Source organism: Callorhinus ursinus, unplaced genomic scaffold (genome assembly GCF_003265705.2).
Source record: "Callorhinus ursinus isolate GAN/ISIS: 27379988/994484 unplaced genomic scaffold, GSC_fseal_2.0 scaffold17, whole genome shotgun sequence".
Lineage (NCBI taxonomy): Eukaryota > Metazoa > Chordata > Mammalia > Carnivora > Otariidae > Callorhinus > Callorhinus ursinus.
In genome coordinates this window covers 28,787,990-28,815,594 of record NW_027397079.1, presented here as the reverse complement: position 1 = coordinate 28,815,594, position 27,605 = coordinate 28,787,990, and the positions used below count along the sequence as shown (strand labels likewise).

Below are 27,605 nucleotides of genomic sequence, written 5' to 3'. Positions count from 1 at the left end.
CTCTCCAGAACTTTTATTTATTCCTATGTACTTTACCTCTTTCAATGCTACACTATACTATTTCATCCCAAGTAACACCTTCCATACTAGAGGATGAGTTTCATCTAAGTCAGGCTTTGGATTCCCCACAAAACATAGTGCCTTACACACACACACACACACACACAAAAGATGTTTAATAACTAGTGGAAAAAATTGGTATGAGCTCTAACTCTCAAGTTTTATTTATTTTTCAAATTTTATTTATTTATTTGAGAGACAGACATACATAGTGAGAGAGGGAACACAAGCAGGAGGAGTGGGAGAGGGAGAAGCAGGCTTCCCGCTGAGCAGGGAGCCCGACGTGGGGCTCGATCCCAGGACCCTGGGATCATGACCTGGGCCAAAAGCAGACGCTTAACGACTGAGCCACCCAGGCGTCCCAACTCTCAAGTTTTAAATATCTATGTTCTTAAAGTGTGAAACAAGCCCACAGTTTCTGTTTACATTTTAACTTCTTTTCTTTTGCCTCTTTCCTACAAGCCAAAGAAGCTCACAGCCACCCCTTCAGGGCTTAACAAAGTCACTTCTGGGGCTTTATTCTAAGTGCAAAATAAAATCAAAAGATTAAAAAAAATAATTATCTCTTTGAATATATTTCAATCAGACAAAATAACTTATCCAGAAAATTAAAGGGATAACCCTCTCCTGTTCAGTACTTGGAAAATTATAAAGGGTGATTAAAACCACCAGTAGTTTTCTAGTCTGCCCATAGTCAAAGCATCTTTTATCAAAAGTATTACCTAATTCTGGAGCCATGACAAGACTTAACACTTTGATAATATGATCAGGAATGAGGTTTCCCTTAACGTCCTGGTTATGCAAATTAAGTACCGTGTTTCTGTTTTCTAATCCAGAAAATGATAATTGCATACCTTACCACTCATTCATACAGGGTGTTTAAAAATATTTATGTGGTGAGCTACTTAGACAGCTAAACCAAAGTTTCTTAGGCAACATTTCTACTATTTAATTTCTAACTAAACTTGTGCTATTTAAAAACAAAATTTTAAACTCCATTCACAAGTACCTGGATGGGCCGCATAACTATTTATACTATTAGAAAAATCTTATATAAGAAAGGAGAATCACATGCTGCTTAAATTATATTTCTTATATATATGTACAAATATTATCTCTTTAAAACTGTTTTCAGTTTAATATATTTATCATCTTACAGATCAAAATTATCTACAAAGATATCAATTTTCCCTAAATTAGTTAAGGTGGACGATTTACTAAATTCCTAAAGGAATCACAATTATAATTTTTAAAACAATATCCCAACAGATACCAGGATCACTGAAATGGAAGGGGAAAGAAATTATCTTATTTTCCCTGTAGTTAATGCCTACAAATTTCTGTTAAGTGGTACTTTTTGAAAAGTTTTACACCCTTATCTAGCAAGGGTAGTATAAAATTTCACAAAGAATAAACTTCTTAATTTGAAGACTCCCAGAAGGGACTGTCAGTATAAGCGGTCTGACTTGGTTTTCAAATAATAGGTGAAATCTGATCCCTCTTGTGGCCAGTTCAAGTTGTGTAGGAGCCCACTTACACTTATTTGTTGATACTGGATACTGCTGGCTTATACCAAATTAAAACAAGGATAATTTTTATAAATTACACATGCAATTGGGATGCACAGGTTTTGAAGATGATAGAGACAGAAGAAATTTTCATAGCTCTCGATTAAACTTAAATCTATCCCTTAAAAAAGATACTAGCCAAAAAAAAAAAAAAAAAAAGATAGCACCACTCAGCAGCTAAAACCAAGTTCCTTAACTTGGAACACTACTTAATAATTAATTAATAGTGGCAACACTATTAAATTTCTAATCAAACTGGTGATTTAAAAACAAAATTATAGCGGGGCTGGGGGAAAAAAACCCAAAAAATAAAAATGCACACTATTTTAAACTCCATTCAGAATCTAAAAACATCACTACCTGAAAAGTTAACATGTTTTCAATACTTCATTAAAAATATTTCACAAGTAACTTAACATGTCCCTTTCTAAACAAGATAAAAACTCAGAAAATATTTACATGAAGCATTCAAGTATTTAACAAATAAATGCTTACCAAATTATTTTTTAAATTCTACATATAAAGTGAGAATATTAATCTCTACTTTTAAGTATATTTTTAATAAATATACATATTTGTGAAGGATTCTACCTCCCACTTTGGTTTATTCAACTAATAGCAATGCATAATACTTGGCTCTCCTTTACAGACTTCTAAACCAGGAATAAAATCATATGAATAAAAGGACTATAGACTGTAAGGGTCATGACTTACTCAAAGTGTACTTGCAAATGTTAGCATAATTCTGGAATGCTAATCACTAAAAAAAAAAAAGTAGCTGAATTGGCTATCACTATTTATTCAATGGTAAAGCGAAAAACAAAACAAAAACCTTGGAATTTTAAATACGATAAGATGATAAGAAACAGAAAAGAAGTATAGAAAACTATACTGCCAAATATTGTTACTGAACTTAGACATTTACAAATAATCACTGAATTAAAGTTTTGCTCAAAGAATTTACTACTTTCCAGGGCACCAAAAGAGACAATTTTGTTCTACTTATCTCCTGATGCAACGAAAGCTAACTGTTCTTGATTATCCTAAGAAAGACCAGTTTAGGGATTTATCCAACTGTAACCTAATAAGCTAATACAATGCTTCCAGAATGAGGTGCAGAGCTGAACATCAACTTGAAATATGAAAACAGCAGTATATGTGGTAACATGTAGGTTTTGTCAAAAGTAACGAATGCAGTGCAATTTAATTGGAACTTAATATGGCTCTCTGATTTTCCAATAACTCATCTAAAGCCAAAGCTGTAATACTAAGACAACAAACTTATGAAGAAAAGTGTAACAGGAGTGTAAGAAGAACAGGAGTGTAAGAAGGTGATTCACAGGTATACTTACAGATCCTTGGAGAAATAAAATCGGAAGCCCAATTCCAAACCTTTCTCCTAAGATTTTCACAGCAGATAATAGCTTGAAGGCTTGTGGACCAAAGTCCTGTGATGTATCATCTGAGTCATCAATGGAAGAGCAAGTATCCAATCTAAGTAATAATATGATAGAAAGCTTAGCTTAGGCATATACCTTTAGAAATAAAAAGACTTCGTGTAATAATTAACCAAGTTAAAAAAAAAATCTCAAATATGCCAACTGCTTCATAAGTTAACAAAGTTCATTACAGCCAAGACCATGTGAAGTACGAAAAACATGAAATATAAACCATAATATAGCTTTGTATGTTATGTTGATGGTTCTCAACCCTAGTACCCTGGAACCCAAATTTCACAGGAGGTACCTCGGACCATAAACAGAAGAGTAGGGAGATTCGGGCAAGCAGAATGCAGAAGTATACCTTGAAAAGCTCCACTCGACTGATTATATAAATACTGGATTTTTGGGTTAGGTTGTAATGGGAGAAAAAGGTGGTTGCAAAAAAAAGTAACTTAAAAACCAAATCTCCTATGCAATAAATTATTAGCTTAAACTCTGATGACTGTAAAATATGACACAAAGATAAACTGCACCTCATTTAAGTCCACTTGGAAGTTACATTCCTAAGCCATCCTTCAGGTAGATTTGGAATTATCATTAATACAAATAAGAATTCTTTAAAGCTGGTTGAGAACAAAAGGACTCCTTAGAGAAAATCAACTAGTACATTTCAACTACCTAATTCCATTACTTTCTTTATAACAAATAGCTTTGAAATAGCAGTAAGAATACAGTCAATATTCCAGATATGACATGTTTGGGGAGGAAAGATTACATTTAGGTTTTTCCTCCTATTCTAACTTCTTTATAGGATACTTAGCTCATTAATTTTCTTTTCTAGTATGAATATTTAAAGCTATCAGATTCTCACGAAGTACCACCTCTGATCTCCCAAGTTTTAATGTATATTATTGTAATCATTACTAAAGTTTTAAAAATGTTTTAATTTCCAGTCTGATTCTCTTTGATTTATGAGTAATTGAAAGGACATCCAAATGCCAACAGACACATGAAAAAGTGCTCAACATCGCTCAGCATCAGGGAAATCCAAATCAAAACCTCAATGAGATACCACCTCACACCCGTCAGAATGGCTAAAATTAACAAGTCAGGAAACGACAGATGTTGGCAGGGATGTGGAGAAAGGGGAACCCTCCTACACTGTTGGTGGGAAGGCAAGCTGGTGCAGCCACTCTGGAAAACAGTATGGAGGTTCCTCAAAAAGTTAAAATAGAGCTACCGTATGACCCAGTAATTGCACTACTGGGTATTTACCCCAAAGATACAAATGTAGTGATCTGAAGGGGGACATGCACCCCAATGTTTATAGCAGCAATGTCCACAATCGCCAAACTATGGAAAGAGCCAAGATGTCCATCAACAAATGAATGGTTAAAGAAGATGTGGTGTATATATATACGATGGAATATTATGCAGCTATCAAAAAAAAAAATCTTGCCACTTGCAATGACGTGGATGGAACTAGAGGGTATTATGCTGAGTAAAATAAGTCAATCAGAGAAAGACATGTATCATATGATCTCACTGATATAAGGAATTCTTGATCTCAGGAAACAAACTGAGGGTTGCTGGAGTGGTGGGGGGGGTGGGAGGGATGGGGTGGCTGGGTGATGGACATTGGGGAGGCTATGTGCTATGGTGAGCACTGTGAATTGTGTAAGACTGTTGAAACACAGACCTGTACCTCTGAAACAAATAATATATGTTTAAAAAAAAAAAGATAGTATGAAGGGAAAAATGAAGGGGGGGTATTGTAGAGGGAGACAAACCATGAGAGACTATGGACTCTGAGAAACAAACTGAGGGTTCTAGAGGGGAGGGGGTGGGGGGATGGGTTAGTCTGGTGATGGGTATTAAAGAGGGCATGTACGGAATGGAGCACTGGGTGTTATACACAAACAATGAATCTAGGACCACTACATAAAAAAAAATAAATTTTTTAAAAAGTGTTATTTTTAATTCCCAAGCGAATGAGAATTTTCTTTGTTTATCCTCTTATTTCCTTCTAATTCAATTTCATTCTGATCAGAAAAAGTGGTGTGCTTAATACCAATACATTGAGAACTTTTGAGACAACGCTACAGTCTAGTATAAGGTCCAGAAAACTTTTTTATAAAGGGCCAGATAGTAAATAGTTTAGGTTTTGTGTCTCTGTGTCGCAGCTACTGGGCATTCAACTCTGCAAAAACAGCCACAGACAATATACAAACAAAAGCGTATGCTGTATTCCAAGAAAACTTCATCCACAAAAACAGGCAGCAAAGTGGATTTGGTCTACAAGCCATAGTTTGCCAACCCCTGCTCTAACACAGGGTCAAATTTTTATCAATGTTTCATGTATGTTTGAGAAGTGTAGTCTCTAATTCAGTGCTTCCCAGCCAGTGTCCTGTAAATGGATTGTAGGGGTGCTGTATAGTTAATCACGGTTCTGGACAGAACCTGGACTGGAATAGTATATAGCCTAGTGTGCTATATGGGTATTATCATTAGCTTTGGGGATCATGAAGTGAAAATGTTTAAGATACATTGTTCTAAATGCTGAGTATAGGGTTCTAAATAGCAAGTGTGTGATAAATCAAACTTGTTACTATGTTGACCAAATTTTCTACAGCTTACTCATTTTTGGATTGCTTAACCTACCAATAACCAAAAATTATATCAAACTCTCCTACTTTAATGGTGGATTTGTTGGTTTCTTCCATCTGTTCTGTCAGTTTGTGCTTTATACATTTGTAGGGTTTTGGGGTTTCCTCGAGGTGCATAGAACAATTCTGTCCTCTTGGAGAAGTAACTTTTTGTAGCCAGAGATCGTCTTCATCCCTAGTAATTATTTTTTTGTCTAATAGTAACACAGCTACCATGCCTACATATATATGGCTAACTCAACTAGTTATATCATTTGTTTTTATTTTTTCAATTAATATGCAGTTAAATTGACTGTGTATCTGTGCATATGTAAAGTTTTATGAATTTAAACAGACCTATTGATTCATAAGCACAGATTCATCCAACCACCACAATCAGCTACCATCACAATCAGGACACACAACAAATCCATCACAGTAAACAGTCCCTTGTGCTAGCCCTCTGTAATCACACCCTCCACCTTGCTCTAACCTCTGGCTACCACTGATCTTTTCTTCATCCCTATAGTATAGTCTTACTTTTGAGAGAATATCATATAAATGGGATCACACTGTAAAATTGGTATTATTTCTTCTTTTAAAAAGTTTGGTAAAATTTGCCATTTAAACCATTTGGCCTAGGGAATTTTATTTCCAAAGGTTTTTAACAGATCTAATTTCTTTAAAGTCATACAAACTATCCAAGTTATCTACTTCATTGTGGGTGAATTTTGTTAGTTTGAGGTTATCAAGGAATTAGGTCTGCTTCCTTTAAATTACTGAATGTACATGCACTGAGTTATTCATAGTGTTTCCTTATGATTCTTTTAATGTCTATTGGGCCTGTAGTGAAATTCCTTTCATTCCTGGTATTGGTAATCTCTGTATCCTTTTTTTTTCTTGTTAGAAATTTCTACCAATTTTATTGACCTTTTCAAAGAATGAGCTTTTGAGTTCTTTGGTTTTTCTCTTTTGTTTTTCTGTTTTCTATTTCATTTATGCTCTTATCCTTATTATTTCCTTCCTTCTGCTTCCTTTTAGCTTACTTTGTTCTTATTTGCTTCCTAAGGTGGAAGCTTAATTACAACTTTGAAACTTTTCTTCTTTTGTAAGTATTTAACGCTCTAAATCTCCCTCGCAGTATTGCCTTAGCTGCATTCCCATACATTTTGGATTTTCATTTAATTTGGTTCAAAATATTTTCCAGTTGACCTTGAGACCTCTTCTTTGACTCATGGGTTACTCAGTAGTGTGCTATTTAATCTTCGAGTGTTTGGAGACTTTCCTGATATCTATTATTGGTTTCTAGCTTAACTCCTTTATAGTCAGAAAACACACTCCATAAGAACAGAATTCTTTTAAATGTATTAAGGCTTGTTTTATGGCCCAGAATATAATCTACATTTGTGAACATTCCATCAGCACCTGGAAAGAATGTTTATTTCACTATTGTTGCATGGAGTGTTCTATAAAAGTTAATTAGATCCAGTTTGTCAACAGCCCTATTCATTTCTATTTTCTTACTGATTTTCCTCTACTAGTTCTATTAATTACTGAGAGATGTTGAAGTCGCCAACTGTAATTATGGATTTCTGTATTTCTCCTTTTAATTCTGCCAGTTCTTTTGTTAAGTATATACACATTTAGGATTATGTGTTCTTGGATATGATGGTTAACTTGGCTAGGCTATGGTGCCCAGTTGTCTGGTCAGACACTAATCTAGATGCTATTATAAATATTTTGTAGATGGGTTGCCACTTCCAATCAGTTGACTTTAAGTAGACTACCTGATAATGTGAGTCTCATCCAATCAAATGAAGGCCTTAAAGAGCAAAGACTGAGGTTTGCTGCAGAACAAGGAATTGTGACTCAAGACTATTAACACAGAAATCCTGCCTGACTTTCCAGCCTGCCAGCTTGCCCTACAAATTTCAGACTTGCCAACCCCAACTGCCATCAGCCAATTCCTTAAAATCAATCTGTGTAAGTGTGTGTGTAAGTGTGTGTGTGTGTGTGTGTGTGTGTGTGTGTGTGTGTGTGTGTGTCTGGAGAACTATGGAGAAGTCTCCACTGTCCGATATTAAAATAACAACTCCAGCTTTCTTTTGATTAGTGTTTTCATGGTATATAGTTGTTATCCTATAATTATACTTGTAGATTTCTTATAGACAGCATATAGTTGGGTCATGTTTTTTAAGTTTATTTATTTATTTTTAAGTAATCTCTATACTTAACATGGCCTAAAATTCATGACCCCAAGATCAAGAGTTGCATGCTCCTCTGACTGAGCCAGCCAGGCGCTCCTAGTTGGGGCATATTTAAAACCAATTCTAACAATGTCTGCCTTTAAATGGTGATTTTGGACCATTTATACTTAAGATAAATATTGATATATTTAGATTTAGGTCCACCATTTTACTGGTTTATCTATTTGTAAAGCAAATTAATATTGTCTGCTTTGTCTTCTATTTAAATATTTTGTTTTTTCAAACTGCAATACGTATCATTCAACAAAAGCTCAATTAAAAATTATTTGCGGGGTGCCTGGGTAGCTCAGTCAGTGGAGCATCTGACTCTTGATCTCAGGTCTTGATCTCAGGATTGTGAGTTCAAGCCACACATTGGGCACGGAGCCTACTTAAAAAAATATACATATATTTGAAAAGGAAGAGAAACAAAGACTTTTAGAATCTCTACCTAGAAAAAAAAAATCTTTACCTGGACCTGCAATTATCACAGCATTTTTCAGTTCCCATAATACCCACGGAGGCCTTTCGTAGTTGTTTGTCTTCAAAATGAGACAAGATGAGTCTACCCAAGAGAAAATTTAAAATTAAATAAAAGAACAAAACCATATATGTTAAAATCATTGCTGAAAATAATGAGGTGAAATCATCACTAATTGATTGACCTGGGATCTCATTATCTGGCTTCAGTTTACTGAGGCACAAGGACAGTCGCCTTAAAAATTCAGCACATACGTAACACCAACAAAATATTGTTTCTAAGTACTTCTAATTATTTTGCAAGACTTTTTCTTAAAAAAGCACCATCCATAACTCTGTTATTAATTAATATAAAACAAATAATACATACTTTCGCCTACATCTTCCGGAATGAAGATATTTTTCCATCTTTGCCATCATCTGTAATTTGTATAATCGAAACTTTTCATTGGGAATCTCACTAAGGCGGTGCCTGTCAATTACAAATATCACAGGAATATATAAAATTGCTTTAGCGATTTTGTTACTTTTACATTTATTACTGTTTACTTTTCATAATATAAAGCTCCTACACCTCTACCAAGATAAAAAAAAATTTTCTACCATCCCAGAAAGTTACATGTTCCTTTCCAGTCAATGCCCCCACAAGAGGCAAGCATTTTTCTGACTTTTATGAAAATTACTTTTGAAAGAATTCTGTACCTATGTCCAAGCATCAATTTTTTAGCTGCCTTTAAAAAATTATTATAGGGACACCTGGGTGGCTCAGTCGTTAAGCATCTGCCTTCAGCTCAGGTCGTGATCCCAGGGTCTTGAGACCAAGCCCCGCATTGGGCTCTCTGCTCTGTGGGAAGCCTGCTTCTCCCTCTCCCACTCCCCCTGCTTGTGTTCCCTCTCTCGCTGTCTCTCTCTCTGTCAAATAAATAAAAATAAAAATAATAAAATAAAAAATAATTATAAACCCTAAAGTTTTTCATTTTGATTTATATGCTACATGCTTTTTGGCAATCTTTCCACTATATATGAATTTTTACATTTTCCCAGTAAAAGGTTATTTTATCTGAGAAACTAAAAACAAACTGAAAGAGGATCATAATCCAAATATGAGCCTTCATCCCTATTTGCTCTTCAGAGGATTTCTCATGCCCCTAAAACTATCCCTTTGTACTATATTCTATTATGGGATACCAATGAAACATCAGAATTAATTTCTTCCTTCAAACAATTATAACTGATTTTTTCCATAATACTGAATTTATTTAAAACTGTTAGCACTAACATGCTTGTTTGTTTTTAAAAAGTTAATTCTAGTCTACTGTGAAGAAATTCCATGAATATCAGACATCAGAAGATGACGATAATCTCCCAATAGCTGTGCACGTCTTTCCAAGAATTCTTTCAAGAATAAACAGAAGTCTGAGTTGAGTAGATTTCAGATATTTCAAAAGAAAACAATGTTTGCATATAAGATCTAATTGATAATATTGATCCTCATTAAAATGGATCCTTACCTTTGACTATTCAAACTTCTGACTGATAAAAATACCTCTGTACAATTCTCAAAGATGACACCAACAGGGAATCCAGTTAAGTGACTTCTGGGAAGTCTGAACACACAAATGACTCCTTATTCAAAAACCTTATGATCTGACACCACCAACCACCATGACTTTCCATATAATTCACCTAAAAGTCTCTTCCAACTGTCGACTCTAGCTCCTCCTGATCTCATTCTTCCTAGCCAATGGCCTAAAAATTATAGTTCACCATTAAGCAACACAAGTTTAAACTTCACTGGTCCACTTACATGTGAATTTTTTTTATAAATACAGTACAGTACTGTAAATGTATTTTTTCTTATGATTTTTTAAAATAGCATTTTCTTTTCTCTAGCTTATTATTTATGGTAAGAATACAGTATGTAATAGATATAACATATGAAATAAGTGCTAATCTACTGTTTATGTTATCCATAAGGCTTCCAGTCAACAGTAGGCTATTAGTAGTTAAGTTTTGGAAGAGTTAAAGGTTATATGTAGATTTCTGACTGTGTGGGGGAGTCAGCACTCCTAACCCTCATGTTGTTCAAGGATCAACTGTAGTTCTTTTTTTGCTTTGTTTGTTTAGCTCACCTCCTCCTCAGAAAGAACAAAGAAAACAAACATCTACACTTGGAAGTACTATAGCCTCCCTTGTATTTGGTTCAGATGACCTACATTTAACTAATGTTCTCATTATCATTGTCAGTAACAAATCTGAAAAAATAAAATTACAAGTCTCTAAAAGCCAATCTAGTAAATATTTATTCTACTTTTGGGACTACTAAAGTACAATATTTCACATAATAAAAATAATTTGAAAAAGAAGAAAAATTCTGAAAGCAATCCATAAATAAAAATAGATGGAACCAGCTGGAAGATTTATTAAATTGAAATTAACTTGCAAATTATTCCCTTTAAGAAAAGGTTACAATAACTATTGGGTTTGACTGTTTAAAATAACAGCAAATGCAGACACTGAGACATTGCTAGTGGTATAGCTTCTATAATAGGAAATATAAAATTACATACTGACGCTGATGACTAGACAAGTTTCTTCTCTCAATCATAGCATTCTACCATAAGATACCCTCTAAAAATTTTATGAATTACAGTAATCTTTTCACTGAGAACCAGCAACCCCATTTATTCTCAAACTTTGTTTCTTCCAATAGAAGAGATTTGTCACAAGGATGACATAGATCTGTCCTAAATCCTCGTTGAATTCTTTTTTATCATGATTAACCCTATAGGTTTATTTCCCTTAGGATGGATGCAAAGAACAACCTGTCTATACTAAAATTCAAGTACGGGGTTCCTGGCACCATTACTCGATTACTACTCACTAATATTTCTTGTGAAAATGTAATGAGATAACCATATAAAGTATCTTTTGAGACCCAGATAAACAGCAAGTATATCTACTGATGAACCTGCAAAGTCATAGTATAAAACTCAGGCTGTTAAGTGTTCAGCACCTTTAGTATAATATATAAATAAATCAGAATCGGTAGGAATCAACATATGTTTGATACAATCCCAAATTTATCAGATTTTAAATGTATTTAAATAGATATTTAATGTATTAGATATTAAAATGTATCAGATATACTGTGCCCGATCCCAGTTATTTTAGTTTATAAAAAGCACAACACTCAAAAGAAAAATAACTGTTCTGTTTAAGGGGGATGGTTTTATTGACTATGTTAAGAACCAAAAGCTACCACTGTTCTTAAAAGGAAGAGCTTAAAATTTATACCAAACATTTTTACCTAAATAATCCCTATTCTTCTTTCAGATCTCAACTCACCCTATCAATTCTTGAAGGCAGACTTACCTGAATTTTTTAACTTGATAAATACACACCCTATTATATACTTACTACCCAATGCAACTTTCCTTCACAGTACTTAACACAGCAGTAATTTTATACAGATTTGCATGATCCTTTTTAAAATCTCTTTTTATTACTGAAATTGTCAAACAGAAGTAGAGAACAGTAAAATGAACCCTATGTATCCACAGTTGTGTGATTCTGTGATTAAGAGATGCCATTTCTGTTATACACTAAGCTCTCTGAGAACAGGTACCATATCTGGTTTTATTTATCATTGTATCCCCAGCAAAGAGCATAATGCTTAAAATATAGTGGGCACTCAAAACAAAACATTGCTGAATGATGCATAAAAATAAAAACTGTACTGGATAGGTACTCTCATCATTTTAATAATAGGAGCTAATATGCCCATTCAAGAGCTCAGTTTATTCAGCAACATGGATGTGCATTTTGAAAATACCTCATCTGAACAGCTCCATTAGTTACCATATATAAGTTTTTTTCCTGAGATTTTATCTCCCTATGGATGGAGGAATCAGTTGCTAAACGCTGCCCCTAAAGTTTTTGCAAGATGAAGTTTTCCTTTCCAATATAAATCTCATAGAACTTAAGTACCAATAAAAGACTTGCTTCATGTTTAAGTAGAATGATCTCTTCCTACATTTAAACACTGAACACTTAATTTTTTTCATGGCAGTCAATCAGTACAGTGAATGGGTATAGTGCAACATGATTATTCACATACAGTCAAGGACAGCTTGCATGCTTTAATAGAACTAACAAAAGAAACAAATGGTAAAGAGACTCAAATAGGGATTGGTAAAAGTCACTTGGAATAAGCACAGGAAGAAAGAACCAATAACAAAATAAACAGTATCTAAAGAAAACTATGGCTGAAGACATATCAAAACTTGAGAGGACCTGGGGAGAAAAAAGTTTGTCCATGCACATTAGGAAAGCACCCATAGGATCCATGTTCCATTCCCAGTATACTCCTGATTTAGTTAATTCTTCACACTAAATGAAGTATAGCTGAAATTAGGTCATTTCCTCTGGGTGGCAACACTTACCACAAAGGTTCTTAGATGTCCTCTGTTTTGTTTTGGTTTTAAATGCACTTATACACATTACTTGAAATTTTGCATGTGGCTTCAAATACTTTCAAAGCTTATATGGTAACAAAGAAATCTGCAAGGGTGAAAGCAATAAATGTTTTTACCTATTTATGTTAATGTCTGCTGGAGCCCAGAGTATATGACAAGAACTCTGAAGTCCATCACGGCCAGCTCTCCCAATCTCCTGGTAATATGATTCCATTTCCTTAGGAGCACCATAATGAATGACTTTGCGAATGTCAGCTTTATTAATGCCCATTCCAAAAGCTATGGTAGCCACGACACACTGAGAATAAATAAAAACATAGTTTGACAAATATGTAGCAGAACCAAAACCTGACATCTTTACCTTTTGGTAAGAGTAATAATTAGTTCATTAACTAAACTCCCTAGCATGAAACTGAATTTAATATAATTTCAACCAATCACTTACAGATCAAAAGATTATCTGCGCAATTTACAAATTAGGGATTAGTAACCCTAAAATAGGATTTCTATTTAATCCCTATAAAAAATAGCAACTAAAGTGGTCTCTCTGAACACCTATGAGTGAGTACAAGACACAAAACAGGCTCTTAAAATACTTATTATATTAAAAGAGACCTTGTGTTATCATGAAGTTTCAAGAGTCCTTACCTGATTGCCCAGTATCTTAATATTTTCTAGCATCATTCCAAGATGGAAGGAAACTTTTCATTAAAGATGATAAAATGAAACATGAATTTAACCCTGTATCTTTAAAATAGGATAAAACTGGTAGATATCTAACATATACGAGCATCCTGAAATGAGATTTACATGATTGGGAGGAATTTTAGGGAAGAATTAGTGATAAGAACATACAAAAAATTAGAAAAAATTTTAAAGTATTAACAATAAAAGATGTGCAATAAAAGTAACTATACTACATGGCTTAGAGATAAAAAGCATTTACAGAGAAATAATTATGTAAATATATATTTGAATATATATATTGATCTAACCAAATTATGTTAATGTTGAGAGGAAAGCGGGTTAGAAATACATAAAGAGAGTGAGCAGAGGGCAGGAAGGGGTGTTGTGAAAGGGAGCTAAACTTTCACTCCTCATAGTGGGAAGTCAATAGACAATGCCTAAATCTAATAAATAAAAACTAAGTAGTAAGAGTAAAAGCAAATCACTGCAAGACTTGGTGGTAAACACAAAAAGAATAAACCAAAAGAGATGAGAATAGGAGACAGAAGTGGGGAAGGCAGGAGGGGTTGATGTTCTCATTTTAAGCACTGTAGAAGTAGCTGGTTCTTTAAACTATGTGTATGTATAACCAATAAAAATTAAAGTGCTACTAAAAAAATGTATTAAAGGGCGCCTGGGTGGCTCAGTGGTTAAGCATCTGCCTTTGGCTTAGGTCATGATCCAGGGTCCTGGGATGGAGCCCAACATCGGGCTTCCTGCTCAGCGGGAAGCCTGCTTCTCCCTCTCCCACTCCCCCTGCTTGTGTTCCCTCTCTTGCTGTTCTCTGTCAAATAAATAAATAAAATCTTTCAAAAAAAATGTATTAAGATGGAATAAGAATAGAAGACAGACAGAAAGAGAGGGGTGGGGGAGAGAGGAAAAAAGAAAAAGAAAATGCTGAACAGATAAAAGGAAGTATAAGAAAAGTGAGAGAGAAAAAAAACATCGAAATAGAAATTTATTAAGAAAAAGCTTTGAGGGGCACCTGGCTGGCTCAGTTGGTAGAGGATGTGACTCTTCATCTTGGGGTTGTGAGTTCAAGTGTGAAATTGGGTGTAGAGATGACTTAAAAATAAAATCCTAAAAGAAAAAACTTTGAGTGGGGGCGCCTGGGTGGCTCAGTCATTAAGCATCTGCCTTTGGCTCAGGTCATGATCCCAGGGTTCTGGGATCGAGCCCCACATCGGGCTCCCTGCTCACTGGGAAGCCTGCTTCTCCCTCTCCCGCTCCCCCTGCTTGTGTTCTCTCTTTCGCTATGTCTCTCTCTGTCAAATAAATAAATAAAATCTTTAGCCTCGCGCTCCTGGGAAAGAGAGAGGCCACCACTGCAGGAGGGTAGAGAAGAGCATGGCAACTCTGGGAGGGACTGCGCCCGCCCCATCTGAGCCTCGGAGCACTGTCAGACCAGGAGGACAGTTGTGAAGCCAGTGCACTTTTGATTCAATGGGGCTGAATGAGTCATGAGGTAGATGGTTAGTAATATTGTGCTTTGACATAAGATCCCAGGAGAAGGAGCAAGATGGCGGAGAAGTAGGAGACCTAAATCTCGTCTGGTCCCAGGAACTCAGCTAGATAGGTATGAAACCATTCTGAACACCTACGAACTCAACAGGAGATAGAAGAAAAGAAGAGCAGCAACTCTCTAAACTGAAAAGCGACCACTTTCTGGAAGGTCTCTTCTGATTTGTTTAGTGTATATTTTTCTGGGGTCACATTTTGTTCTCTCATTCATCTGTTCTCCTCTGGACAAAATGACAAGATGGAAAACTCACCTCAAAAAAAAGAACAAGAGGCAGTACCGACTCCCAGGGACCTAATCAATATGGACATTAGTAAGATGTCAGAACTAGAGTTCAGAATGACGATTATAAAGATACTAGTTGAGCTTGAAAAAAGCATGGAAGATATTAGAGAAACCCTTTCTGGAGAACTAAAAGAACTAAAATCTAATCAAGTCAAAAATCAAAAAGGCTATTAATGAGTTGCAATAAAAAATGGAGGCTCTAACTGCTAGGATAAATGAGGCAGAAGAGAGAATCAATGATACCGTAAACCAAATGATATAGAATAAAGAAGCTGAGAAAAAGATAAACGACTACTGGATCATGAGGGCAGAATTCGAGAGACAAGTGATACCGTAAGAGGAAGCAACATTAGAATAATTAGGATCTCAGAAGAAGAGAGAGAGGGGAGGAAGGTATATTGGAGCAAATTAGAGCAGAGAACTTCCCTAATGTGGGGAAGGAAACAGGCATCAAAATCCAGGAGGCACAGAGAACCCCCTTCAAAATCAATAAAAATAGGTCAACAACCCAACATCTAATAGTTAAACTTACAAGTCTCAGAGACAAAGAGAAAATCCTGAAAGCAGCTCAGGAGAAGAGATCTGTAACCTACAATGGTAGAAACATTAGATTGGCAACAGACCTATCCCCAGAGACCTGGCAAGCCAGGAAGGACTGACATGATAGATTCAGAGCACTAAACGAGAAAAATATGCAGCCAAGAATACTATATCCAGCTAGACTGTCATTGAAAATAGAGGGAGAGATAAAAAGCTTCCAGGACAAACAAAAATTAAGGGAATTTGCAAACACAAAACCAGCCCTACAAGAAATATTGAAAGGGGTCTTCTAAGCAAAGAGAGAGCCTAAAAGTAACATAGACCAGAAAGGAACACAGACAATATACAGTAAGAGTCACCTTACAGTCAATACAATGGCACAAAATTCATATCTTTCAATAGCCACCCTGAATGTAAATGGACTAAATGGCCCAATCAAAAGACACAGGGTATCAGATTGGATAAAAAAAACAAGACCCATCGATATGCTATCTGCAAGAGACTCATTTTAGACCCAAAGACACCCCCACATTGAAAGTGAGGGGGTGGAAAACCATTTACCATGCTAATGGACACCAAAAGAAAGTTGGGGTGGCAATCCTTATATCAGACAAATTAGATTTTAAACCAAAGACTATAAAAAGAGATGAGGAAGGACACTATATCCTACTTAAAGGGTCTGTCCAACAAGAAGATCTAACAAGGGCGCCTGGGTGGCTCAGTTGGTTGGGCGACTGCCTTCGGCTCAGGTCATGATCCTGGAGTCCCAGGATCGAGTCCTGCATCAGGCTCTCTGCTCGGCGGGGAGTCTGTTTCTCCCTCTGACCTTCCCCCCTCTCATTCTATCTCTCAAATAAATAAATAAAATCTTTAAAAAAAAAAAGAAGAAGATCTAACAATTGCAAATATCTATGCCCCTAACATGGGAGCAGCCAATTATATAAGCCAATTAATAACAAAAGCAAAGAAACACACTGACAACAATACAATAATAGTCGGGGACTTTAACACCCCCCTGACTGAAATGGACAGATCATCTAAGCAAAAGGTCAACAAGGAAATAAAGACTTTAAATGACACACTGGACCAAATGAACTTCACAGATATATTCAGAACATTTCACCCCAAAGCAACAGAATACACATTCTTCTCTAGTGCCCATGGAACATTCTCCAGAATAGATCACATCCTAGGCCACAAATCAGGTCTCAACAGGTACCAAAAGATTGGGATCATTCCCTGAATATTTTCAAACCACAATGCTTTGAAACTGGAACTCAATCACAAGAGGAAAGTCGAAAGAACTCAAATACATGGAGGCTAAAGAGCATCCTACTAAAGAATGAATGGGTCAACCAGGAAATTAAAGAAGAATTAAAAAAATTGATGGAAACCAATGAAAATGAAAACACAACTGTTCAAAATCTTCGGGATGCAGCAAAGGCGGTCCTAAGAGGAAAGTATATAGCAGTACAAGCCTTTCTCAAGAAACAAGAAAGGTCTCAAATACACAACCTAAGCCTACACCTAAAGGAGCTGGAGAATAAACAGCAAAAAGCCTAAACCCAGCAGGAGAAGAGAAATAATAAAGATCAGAGCAGAAATCAATGAAATAGAAACCAAAAGAATGGTAGAACAGATCAATGAAACTAGGAGCTGGTTCTTTGAAAGAATTAACAAGATTGATAAACCCCTGGCCAGACTTATCAAAAAGAAAAATGACCCAAATCAACAAAATCATGAATGAAAGAGGAGAGATCACAACCAACACCAAAGAAATACAAACAATTATAAGAACATATTATGAGCAACTCTATGCCAGCAAATTAAATAACCTGGAAGAAATGGATGCATTCCTAGAGATGTATCAACTACCAAAACTGAACCAGGAAGAAACAGAACACCTGAACAGACCTATAACCACTAAGGAAATTGAAGCAGTCATCAAAAATCTCCCAACAAACAAAAGCCCAGGGCCAGATGGCTTCCCAGGGGAATTCTATCAAACATTTAAAGAAGAATTAATACCTATTCTTCTGAAACTGTTAGAAATGGAAGGAAAACTTCCAAACTCGTTTTATGAGGCCACCATTACCTTGATCCCAAAACCAAAGACCCCATCAAAAAGGAGAATTACAGACCAATATCCTTGATGAGCATGGATGCAAAAATTCTCACCAAAATACTAGCCAATAGGATCCAACAGTACATTAAAAGGATTATTCACCATGACCAAGTGGGATTTATCCCTGGGCTGCAAGGCTGGTTCAACATCTGCAAATCAATCAATGTGATACAATACATTAATAAAAGAAAAAACAAGAACCATATGATCCTCTCAATAGATGCAGAAAAAGCATTTGACAAAGTACAGCATCCTTTCTTGACTAAAACTCTTCAGAGTGTAGGGATAAAGGGTACATACCTCAATATCACAAAAGCCATCTATGAAAAACCCATAGCAAATATCATTCTCAATGGGGAAAAACTGAAAGCTTTCCCCCTAAGGTCAGCAACATGGCAGGGATGTCCACTATCACCACTGCTATTCAACATAGTATTAGAAGTCCTAGCCACAGCAATCAGACAACAAAACGAAATCAAAAGCATCCAAATCTGCAAAGAAGAAGTCAAACTCTCACTCTTTGCAGATGATATGATACTTTATGTGGAAAACCCAAAAGACTCCACCCCAAAACTGCTAGAACTCATACAGGAATTCAGTAAAGTGGCAGGATATAAAATCAACGCACAGAAATCGGTTGCATTTCTACACACCAACAACAAGACAGAAGAAAGAGAAATTAAGGAGTCGATCCCATTTACAATTGTACCCAAAATCGTAAGATACCTAGGAATATATCTAACCAAAGAGGCAAAGAATCTGTACTCAGAAAACTATAAAATACTAATGAAAGAAACTGAGGAAGACACAAAGAAATGGAAAAACGTTCCATGTTCATGGATTGGAAGAAGAAATATTGTAAAGATATCAATGCTACCTAGAGCAATCTACACATTTAATGCAATCCCTATCAAAATACCATCAACTTTTTTAAAAGAAATGAAACAAATAATCCTAAAATTTGTATGGAACCAGAAAAGACCCTGAATAGCCAGAGGAATGTTGAAAAAGAAAAGCAAAGCTGGTGGCATCACAATTCTGGACTTCAAGCTCTATTACAAAGCTGTCATCATCAAGACACTATGGTACTGGCTCAAAAACAGACACATAGATCAATGGAACAGAATAGAGAGCGCAGAAATGGACCCTCAACTCTATGGTCAACTAATCTTCGACAAAGCAGGAAAGATATCCTGTGGAAAAAAGACAGTCTCTTCAATAAATGGTGTGGGAAAATTGGACAGCCACATGCAGTAGAATGAAACTGGACCATTTCCTTACACCACACACAAAAATAGACTCAAAATGGATCAAAGACCTAAATGTGAGACAGGAGTCCATCAAAATCCTAAAGGAGAACACAGGCAGCAACCTCTTCAACCTCACATCGCCAAAGGCAAGGGAAGCAAGGGCAAAAATGAACTATTGGGATTTCATCAAGATAAAAACATCAGGGAGGGTATGTGCTATGGTGAGCACTGTGAATTGTATGAGACTGTTGAATCACAGACCTGTGCCTCTGAAACAAGTAATACATTATACGTTTAAAAAAAAGAAGAAGAAGATAGCAGGAAGGAAAAATGAAAGGGGGGAAATCAGAGGAGGAGACGAACCATGAGAGACTATGGACTATGAGAAACAAACTGAGGGTTCTAAGGGGAGAAGGGTGGGGGGGTAGGTTAGCCTGGTGATGGGTATTAAAGAGGGCACATACTGAACAGAGCACTGGGTGTTATACGCAAACAATGAATCATGGAACAGTACGTCAAAAACTAATGATGTAATGTATGGTGATTAACATAACATAATAAAGTAAAATTTAAAAATAAATAAATAAATAATCTTTAAAAAATAAATAAAATCTTTAAAAAAACAACTATGAATAAAGCTAGGCCATTTTGCTATATTTGAAAGTGAATAAGCAACATAATTTTAAGGTTTTTAAAAATGTATTTGATTCCATTTTCTTCCAGCTTTATTGGGATATATAATTGACATATAACACTGTGTAGGTTTAAGATGCATAATCTGATAATTTGATATCCATATACACTGTGAAATCATTACCACAATAAAGTTACTTACCACATCCATTACTTCCCATGGTTACCATTTGTAAGTGTGTATGTGTGTGTGTGTGTGGTGAGAACTTTAAAAATCTAATTTTCATCACATGATACTGGGTTTGTTTTTTTTTTTTAAGATTTTAAGTAATCTCTACACCCAACATGGGGCTCGGAATCCACAACCCCGAGATCAAGAGTCACATGCTTTATTGCCTGAGCCAGCCAGGTACCTCTTTATGATACTGTTTTTAGATGACATCACCTTATTCTACAGACATGATGTTCAAAATATCATTATAAACTCTCAGGTGAATTAAGTATTTTATCAAATAATTTATTCACATCCTCATCCCAGAATGAAAAGAATTCAAGACCTTAAAAAAGCAAATAAAATACAAAAGAACATGAAGCTAAAAATCAGGACTAAAAGTAAGAATAAATGGTCACAGTCTAAAAATGCAAATCTGCATCTGAATATGGTTAGATTTGGTTAAGAATAATACGAAATATTTTTTTTTCTAAAATTATGAAATAGAAAACACTAAGATTCTAAGCATCAGTCAATTCAAGACATTAAGAACTAGGGAGGTGAGCTGGGGAGGTGAGCTCCACTTTTAGGCCCACACCGAAGTATAAATCAACTTCAGAAAAACAGGAGAGTGAACATCTAGAATTCTGTACATGTATGCATTCAGTAGGCACTCAATAAATATTCAATGGCAAGTAATCAATTCCAAGAGCACCAGACTATTCTATATAGTTGAGGAAATGTATTTGCATCATCTTGGGAAGGTGTGTGAGAACTTTTGATGCAAATGTGAAGCTTCTGAATTATTTATTTTAATAGCAAAGAAGGAGTACATTGAGGCCAGTTGTCAGATACAGCAGAACCCCTGATGCTGCTAGGGTGACAGCATTAATATTAATTTATTAACTTTCATAATGTGGATAAAACTTTTTGACATCCTGCCACAGAAAGGGATAATATAGTGGCACATACATACATACACCTTTCTAGATATTAGGTATAATTAGTGATCACTGTGAGGTTTTTAAAGCCATATTTCAAAGCATTGATGTTTCACTGAAGCTGAATGTGGGTAGCAAAAGCATATGCATCCAACAAAGTCTCCCATCACAACATAACAGATAAAGTTTGCAATCTCTCATATCTGCAGATGTTTCTACCTAAATGAGTAATTAATAATAAATCGAGAAGAAATCTTTGATTAGTTAATGGCTCAAACATCAATTAAGATTCAGTAAGCAACAGCCAATAAATTTTATCTGATAATTTTCAAACTCCTGAGATAGTAGAATAAAACTATAAACATTTGAGAATTTAGGTAACTCTATTCTAAGCAGTTGTGATAGCTGTCCCTATCTTTGGAAAGAGGAAGAAGAAGAATAAATGCTTTCAGGCAAGTATGCGTTACAGCATGACAGTGCATATGAACCATACTTGAGGTAGGTTGTTTGAACAATGTTGGTTTGAGGATGGTTAACAACTACAGAGCTGGACAGAAAGGAAATGGAAGACCTACTGAGCAGAAAACGAAAAGCAGAAGTTAAGTTCATCTCTTAATTTGTGAGGAGGCCTAGTCCACAGGCTTGCAGTAACAGACTTTGGATAGGATGTTGACAGTGTGAAGCTGTTGATTTAAACCTTCCAACATGGTCTGAATTTAATGCTTCCTAAATATTCTGCATGACACCCACTAAACTAGGATTCCAATCACGTCAGAATGGAATTATTACATGATTCCAATCGTTACGGGAATCTCAGCTGGAGCACTTCACAGTGACTTCACTGATACCTTTCTTTCTTCAGTCTTTCTTCAAATCAGTCCTGCTTAGGGCTGCTAATCTAATGTTTCTATAATACTATGCTCTTGCTCAAAAACACAGAGAAATCTGTCATACTGGTTTTCAAATGCTATTCTGTGGAGCTCTGAGGATTACAGGATACCCCCAGGGACTGTCTTGGGAGCCTGGAAGTCTCTTGGATCTCTTTCTTCCTCACGTCAACTTCAACAAGAATTATTCTACTTCGATTTATTTTACCTATTAGATAAAAATGAATTCAAAAATTAAATGAAAATTTAAATAAAAATTCTAAGCCTAAAGTAGTCTAGAAAAACTACAAGTACATCACATCAATCCCAGGATGCCTCTTTGCAAGTTTTAAGGCCCTCCTCCATAACCTGGCCAACCAACCCATTCAGCTTTTTTCCTGGGAGTCTCTAACAGTTCCTCCCAGCCTTTTCACCTATACTTTGCACCAATAACTCCACACTTCCTTTCTCTCCAACCATTCCAAACTATTCCCAATTTCCTAAACCCAGTATGCATTCTCATACCACTGTGTCTTTGCACGTGCTAGTCCCTTTTCCTGAATTCCATAACCGATCCCTTTTCCCTCATCACCTACTGGCCTCACATACTTGACAAAGTTCCATTTACTTGTTCAGACTCTACACTCAAATTGCTTCTTCCTGGATGGATCATCACCATAACAGAAGCTACCTTAAGAGCGAGCATTCCTTCCTCTATGTACCTAAGCACTATGTGCAGCCTGCTATTTGTACTCATCTGCAATAGTTTGCTCACATATCTGTCATCCACATTACACATTAATTCCCTTTATGAGAGAAACTTCTTTATACTCAACACAAACAAGGTAGTCGATAAAGATATGGCAAATAAATATCAGAGAAGTATCTGTTTCCATGGGGAATAGAGAGCAATGATGATGGATCTTCACACCTGAATTTCGTCTCTCATGAAACTATGATGAACCTCTCTCCTTGATTTAACATCCAACCCTGCATGGTATGTTCCACAAGCTAACTTCAGTTTCTCAAGTTCAGCTGTAACTTGTTCTGTCATTTTTCTGGAAGGACAATAGATGATAGTTGGACCTTCAAATTCCCAGGTGGAACTAAAAACAAACAAAAACACACACACACAAAAACAAAAGAACAAACATATAAGTATACAGGCTTCAGTCTGAGTTTTCAAAACCAGTTTGAGTTTTATCTTATTTAATTTCCCCTTTCTTTTTAAAATTTTAATTTACTTTTTTAAATTTTAATTAATTTTCCTTTTAGTAAAACACTAAAAAAAGAAAGTATATAGAAAATGATATATTTAACTACATAAAAATGTGGAAAGTCAAATGTGGAAATAAATTATTTTAAATCCCAAACACCGTGGACTCATCTTTTGTTCAAATTAAAGTTAAAACCAGAGACAAGTTTATTTAAGCAAAAGCCCTGATAAAAACAAGCTACTGGAAATGCAATTTCCATACTTTTAGAAATGCAAAGCACTAGATGAAGAATTAGTCTTCATTTACATTAGAAAGATAAGTGAATATTTACATAGGAGAATAGTCTTATTCTTTTTCATGATCAAAAAATTGAGTTTCTATGTATGTTTACTAAAAAAGCAGTAACTTTTCGGTACTATTAAAGATCATTTTTATAGTTTAAAGAAGTATTTACTAGTAATCTTGAGACTATTATAGAAAACATCTGTTTGAAAGTCTGTTTTAGAAACCTGTGCTTATTAAAAATGCAAGGATGGTTTCCATAGAACATTTATTTAATTCCTCAATATATTCATTTATATAAATACATTCATTTATGTTGACTTAATTAATATTAAAAAATGTATTATTTTATATTTTGGAAAAACTTTAATTTTTAATGCATATATTCTGATACAATTTCAACTTTAGGAATTTATTTTACAAATATACTTTCACATCTGCCAGAAGACACATATACACAAATATTCACAACAGAACTATAAGAGTGAAAAATAAATTTTCATCATTATGTACATTCATACTACGAAATACTAAGCAAACAAAAAATTATTGTATCTAAAACCTTTAAGAAGGACTATGGCAAAAGTCACTGAAAACTTAAACAGAGGGGAAAAAATAGGCAGTAATTTGACTCCACAAGTTTTACTGAATAATCTACTCAAAGCAATTTTTTATAGTGACCAAATTGGCTTCATAACAAAATGTCCCGGCAGATCAATTAAAGAAGTGAGAAAAAATACAAAGTATTTTTAATACACAAAAACCATCATTTATTTTTTTAAGATTTATTTATTTGAGAGAGAGAGAAAAAGAGAGGGAGCATGAGTGGGGGGAGGGGCAGAAGGAGAGAAGCTCAAGCAGACTCCCTGCTGAGCCTGGAGGCTGACAGAAGGCTGGACCACACAACCCATGAGAACATGACCCGAGCCAAAACCAAGAGTCAGAGCTTAAACCGGCTAAGCCACCCAGGCGCCCCTCACAAAGCTATCATTTTAAAAACATTTCTCAAAGAAGAAAAATTTGTTCACCAAAATGTGAATATCCTACATATTAGGGCCCTAATTTTTTAAAAATCACATTATACAGAAAGATAGCAAAAACGCTTTTCTTAATAATGATAAAAGTTTCAATTTATTGAAGATATAAAAATCCTAAATGTGTATGTACCAATTAACAGAACTTTAACACATGAAACAAAAATTGACAGAACTAAAGGGAGAAATAGATTTATCTATAATAATTGGAGATTTTAATATATATCTTAGCAAAGACGCTTTAAATCAAAGGAAAATATTGCCTCAAATATGGATATACTCTGTAACTACTTCTGTATAAAGTTAACAACAAAAACTGGAAGTGCGTATCTGCACAGTAGTCAGAGAAAAGAAGCTCAGTGCCCAAACATCAACAGTGATAAATGAGGAACAGAACCAGAAGATCTAAGTACTCTTCAATTGACATGCATCTGTAGTGTTCAAATTGATACTAAGACTGTGTATCAATTTTTACATTAAAAAAAAGTAGAAAATACACAAATGTTTGAACTTAGCAGAAAAATCAAAGGAGTAAAAATCTCTATTACAAAAGGATTCATTACTTCACCGAGTGGTTTACTAAACATTGTTATTTCCTCACAACAATTTCCTGAAGGGAAAGGAATCTATCTTCATCTAACTACTAAATTAGATGGGTGATAGAGGCCCGTCTTTTCAATTTCAATGTATCGTGAATATAGAAAACAAATTTGGTCAGAATTTAACATGTTAGGTCAATGAATAGAAAAAAATGGCAGAATTAAATAAAGGGAAGAAATAGAAATAAAAGGCAACACTCTGAAGTCTTAATTACCCTCCATCTAATTATCGCTCATTAAGAGGAAAATTTCTATTTGCCTAAGATCTACAGGAAGCATCTGACTCGCACTGGTTGGCTGCTACCATAACTCTTCTTGGAGGATTGAAAAATGGATGCAAAATCTTTCTTGCTTTGCCTTCAGAAAAACCATTGTCACATAAATATAAAAATCTCAGATGGTCTTGGATGTTAGGCTAAGGAGTCTGGCTGCTAGTCCACAGGAAAGAGAGAGGCACCAGAGAGGAATGCCAAGACTCAGGGATGTGCTTTCGGATGATGAATCTGAAAATTGTGTCTAGAATACAAGGAGCACTGAGGAGGAGGGAGGTCTGTTAAGGGAGATGGTAATAGTCCAGGCTAAGAGACCTCCACTAGCAGAATTAACATGAAAGAGGGTGAGAAGAAAACACTTACAAAAGAGAGCATAAAAGGACATACAGTCAGAAAGATAAAATGTCACAATGTCACACACACACACAGAAAGGTAAACAGTTTCAGAAAGGAGGTTATTAGGGGAAGGCCAGAGATTAAAATAATATGGAATGAAAAGGATCAAAGATTAGGGGAGTACATAATGATGTCACTGTTAAAAGACTCTAGTATAGAATAAAAACAGCCTTCTTCAAGAGAATGAGAGTCAGCCAGGCACCCCCATTTCTTTCTTGTTTTAATCTCAATATAGTACAATCACACCAATAGCAAATCCCACATTTAAATTCATCCTAAAGGACCCAAAGAGTCCTTCAGGAAAATACTACTGATGTTATTTAAACTCTATTTGCCTAGACTTGTTTTGTGTTTGTGCTGGTAAGTCAAACACTATTTTCATGTATTCTGACTTAAAAACACATTTCATAACATGAAAGTTATAAGCTTTTCACCAAGGAGAGAGATCAGGGAAATAAGGCAAAGGAAAGCTTCTTAGCATACATATAAAATGCCTCCAAACAAAAGAAACAGGAAAAAGTACTAGTGACAGCTTCTTCTTCAGGAAAATTAAAGTAGTATGTAGTTTACTGAGCAGTTATAAGAATTACTAGATCAATTATATAAAGCACCTAGGATAGTCCTTGGCACATAACAAGGGCTCAAAAATGTTTCTTATTAAGATGACCTTTAAAATTCCCTAATACTCAATTAGTCATATATTTAGTGAACTAAAGAGAATTCAGATAAAAGACTCAGTCATTTCTGTTGTTTATTTGTCAATTATTAAGAATGTAGGGGCGCCTGGCTGGCTCAGCAAGTAGAGCACTAGACTCTTGATCTCAGGATTGTGAGTTCAAGCCCCACATTGGGCATAAAGCTTACTTAAAAAAAAAAAAAGGGTGTATGTCCTGTTCAAGCAAGATATGAAGTACAAAAATACCTGAACTATTTTCTGCCTTCAGAATTAAGCTATTTTCTCAGTCGCTCTCTTGAGCGATTATTATATAATCTCTTGATTATATAATACCACACTTGAACCAAAGCTAAGTAGAATGTGAAATATGTTAAATATACATTCGAAATAGTAAGTAAATACATACATACACACATAAATACATAAATAAAACAAGTTTTTAAAAAGAAGGAAATAGTTAACCAAAATTTATCAGCCATGGCATCCTCACCTTGTCTTTTGGACAAGAAATTGGACAAGATCCTGACGGATGTTTCCTGTTTTTCGCCCAACTTCTAAATACAAGTTTGGTCGATCAAAACCAGTACAGGTAATCTGAGGATTCTTCAGGTTTAAGCAGCGTGCAATGTCTTCCTGGATTGAAGAACTTGCAGTAGCAGTGAGTGCAACAATTGGAACCTGAATGAAATGAAATTGATTTTTAAAAAAGGAGAGTGCTCATTAATTCCCAACATTTCTACTCCCTTCTTAGAAACAGACTGGATGACAATTACAAGAGGAACAGTGTTAAAAATGCAACTTTAAAAGTACTCTTTTTCAAAGAAGAAGAAAACTTCCTACTTCCGTTTCTCAGCCTTTGGAGTACCTTTTTTTTTTAAGGAGAAGGAGAGAGAGAACTTCAAGCAGGCTCCTCGCCCAGCGTAGATCCAAAGCAGGGCTCCATCTTGAGACCCTAAGATCATGGCCTGAGCCGAAATCAAGAGTCGGACGCTTAACCAACTGAGCCACCCAAGCACCCCGGAATACATTTACTTTTTAAAAATCAGAAAGAGCTTAAATAAAACACTAAATCCATAAGATTTCTAAATACAATCTACCTACTTAATAGCTACCT

At 35.3% G+C, this 27,605-nt stretch overlaps 1 protein-coding gene across 8 annotated transcripts in view; it reads right to left on the bottom strand.

Moving 5' to 3' along the window:
• Positions 1-27,605, bottom strand: part of WRN (WRN RecQ like helicase) — a 147,975-nt gene that overhangs the window by 38,769 nt on the left and 81,601 nt on the right. For all 8 annotated transcript variants that reach the window (XM_073902423.1, XM_073902424.1, XM_073902425.1 and 5 more), the window contains 6 exons: positions 26,982-27,169; positions 22,947-23,121; positions 13,036-13,217; positions 8,812-8,913; positions 8,434-8,526; positions 2,981-3,122 (listed from right to left, as the gene is read on the bottom strand). In XM_073902423.1, the coding sequence (XP_073758524.1) occupies positions 2,981-3,122; positions 8,434-8,526; positions 8,812-8,913; positions 13,036-13,217; positions 22,947-23,121; positions 26,982-27,169 (882 nt within the window). The remainder of the gene's footprint in view (positions 1-2,980; positions 3,123-8,433; positions 8,527-8,811; positions 8,914-13,035; positions 13,218-22,946; positions 23,122-26,981; positions 27,170-27,605) is intronic.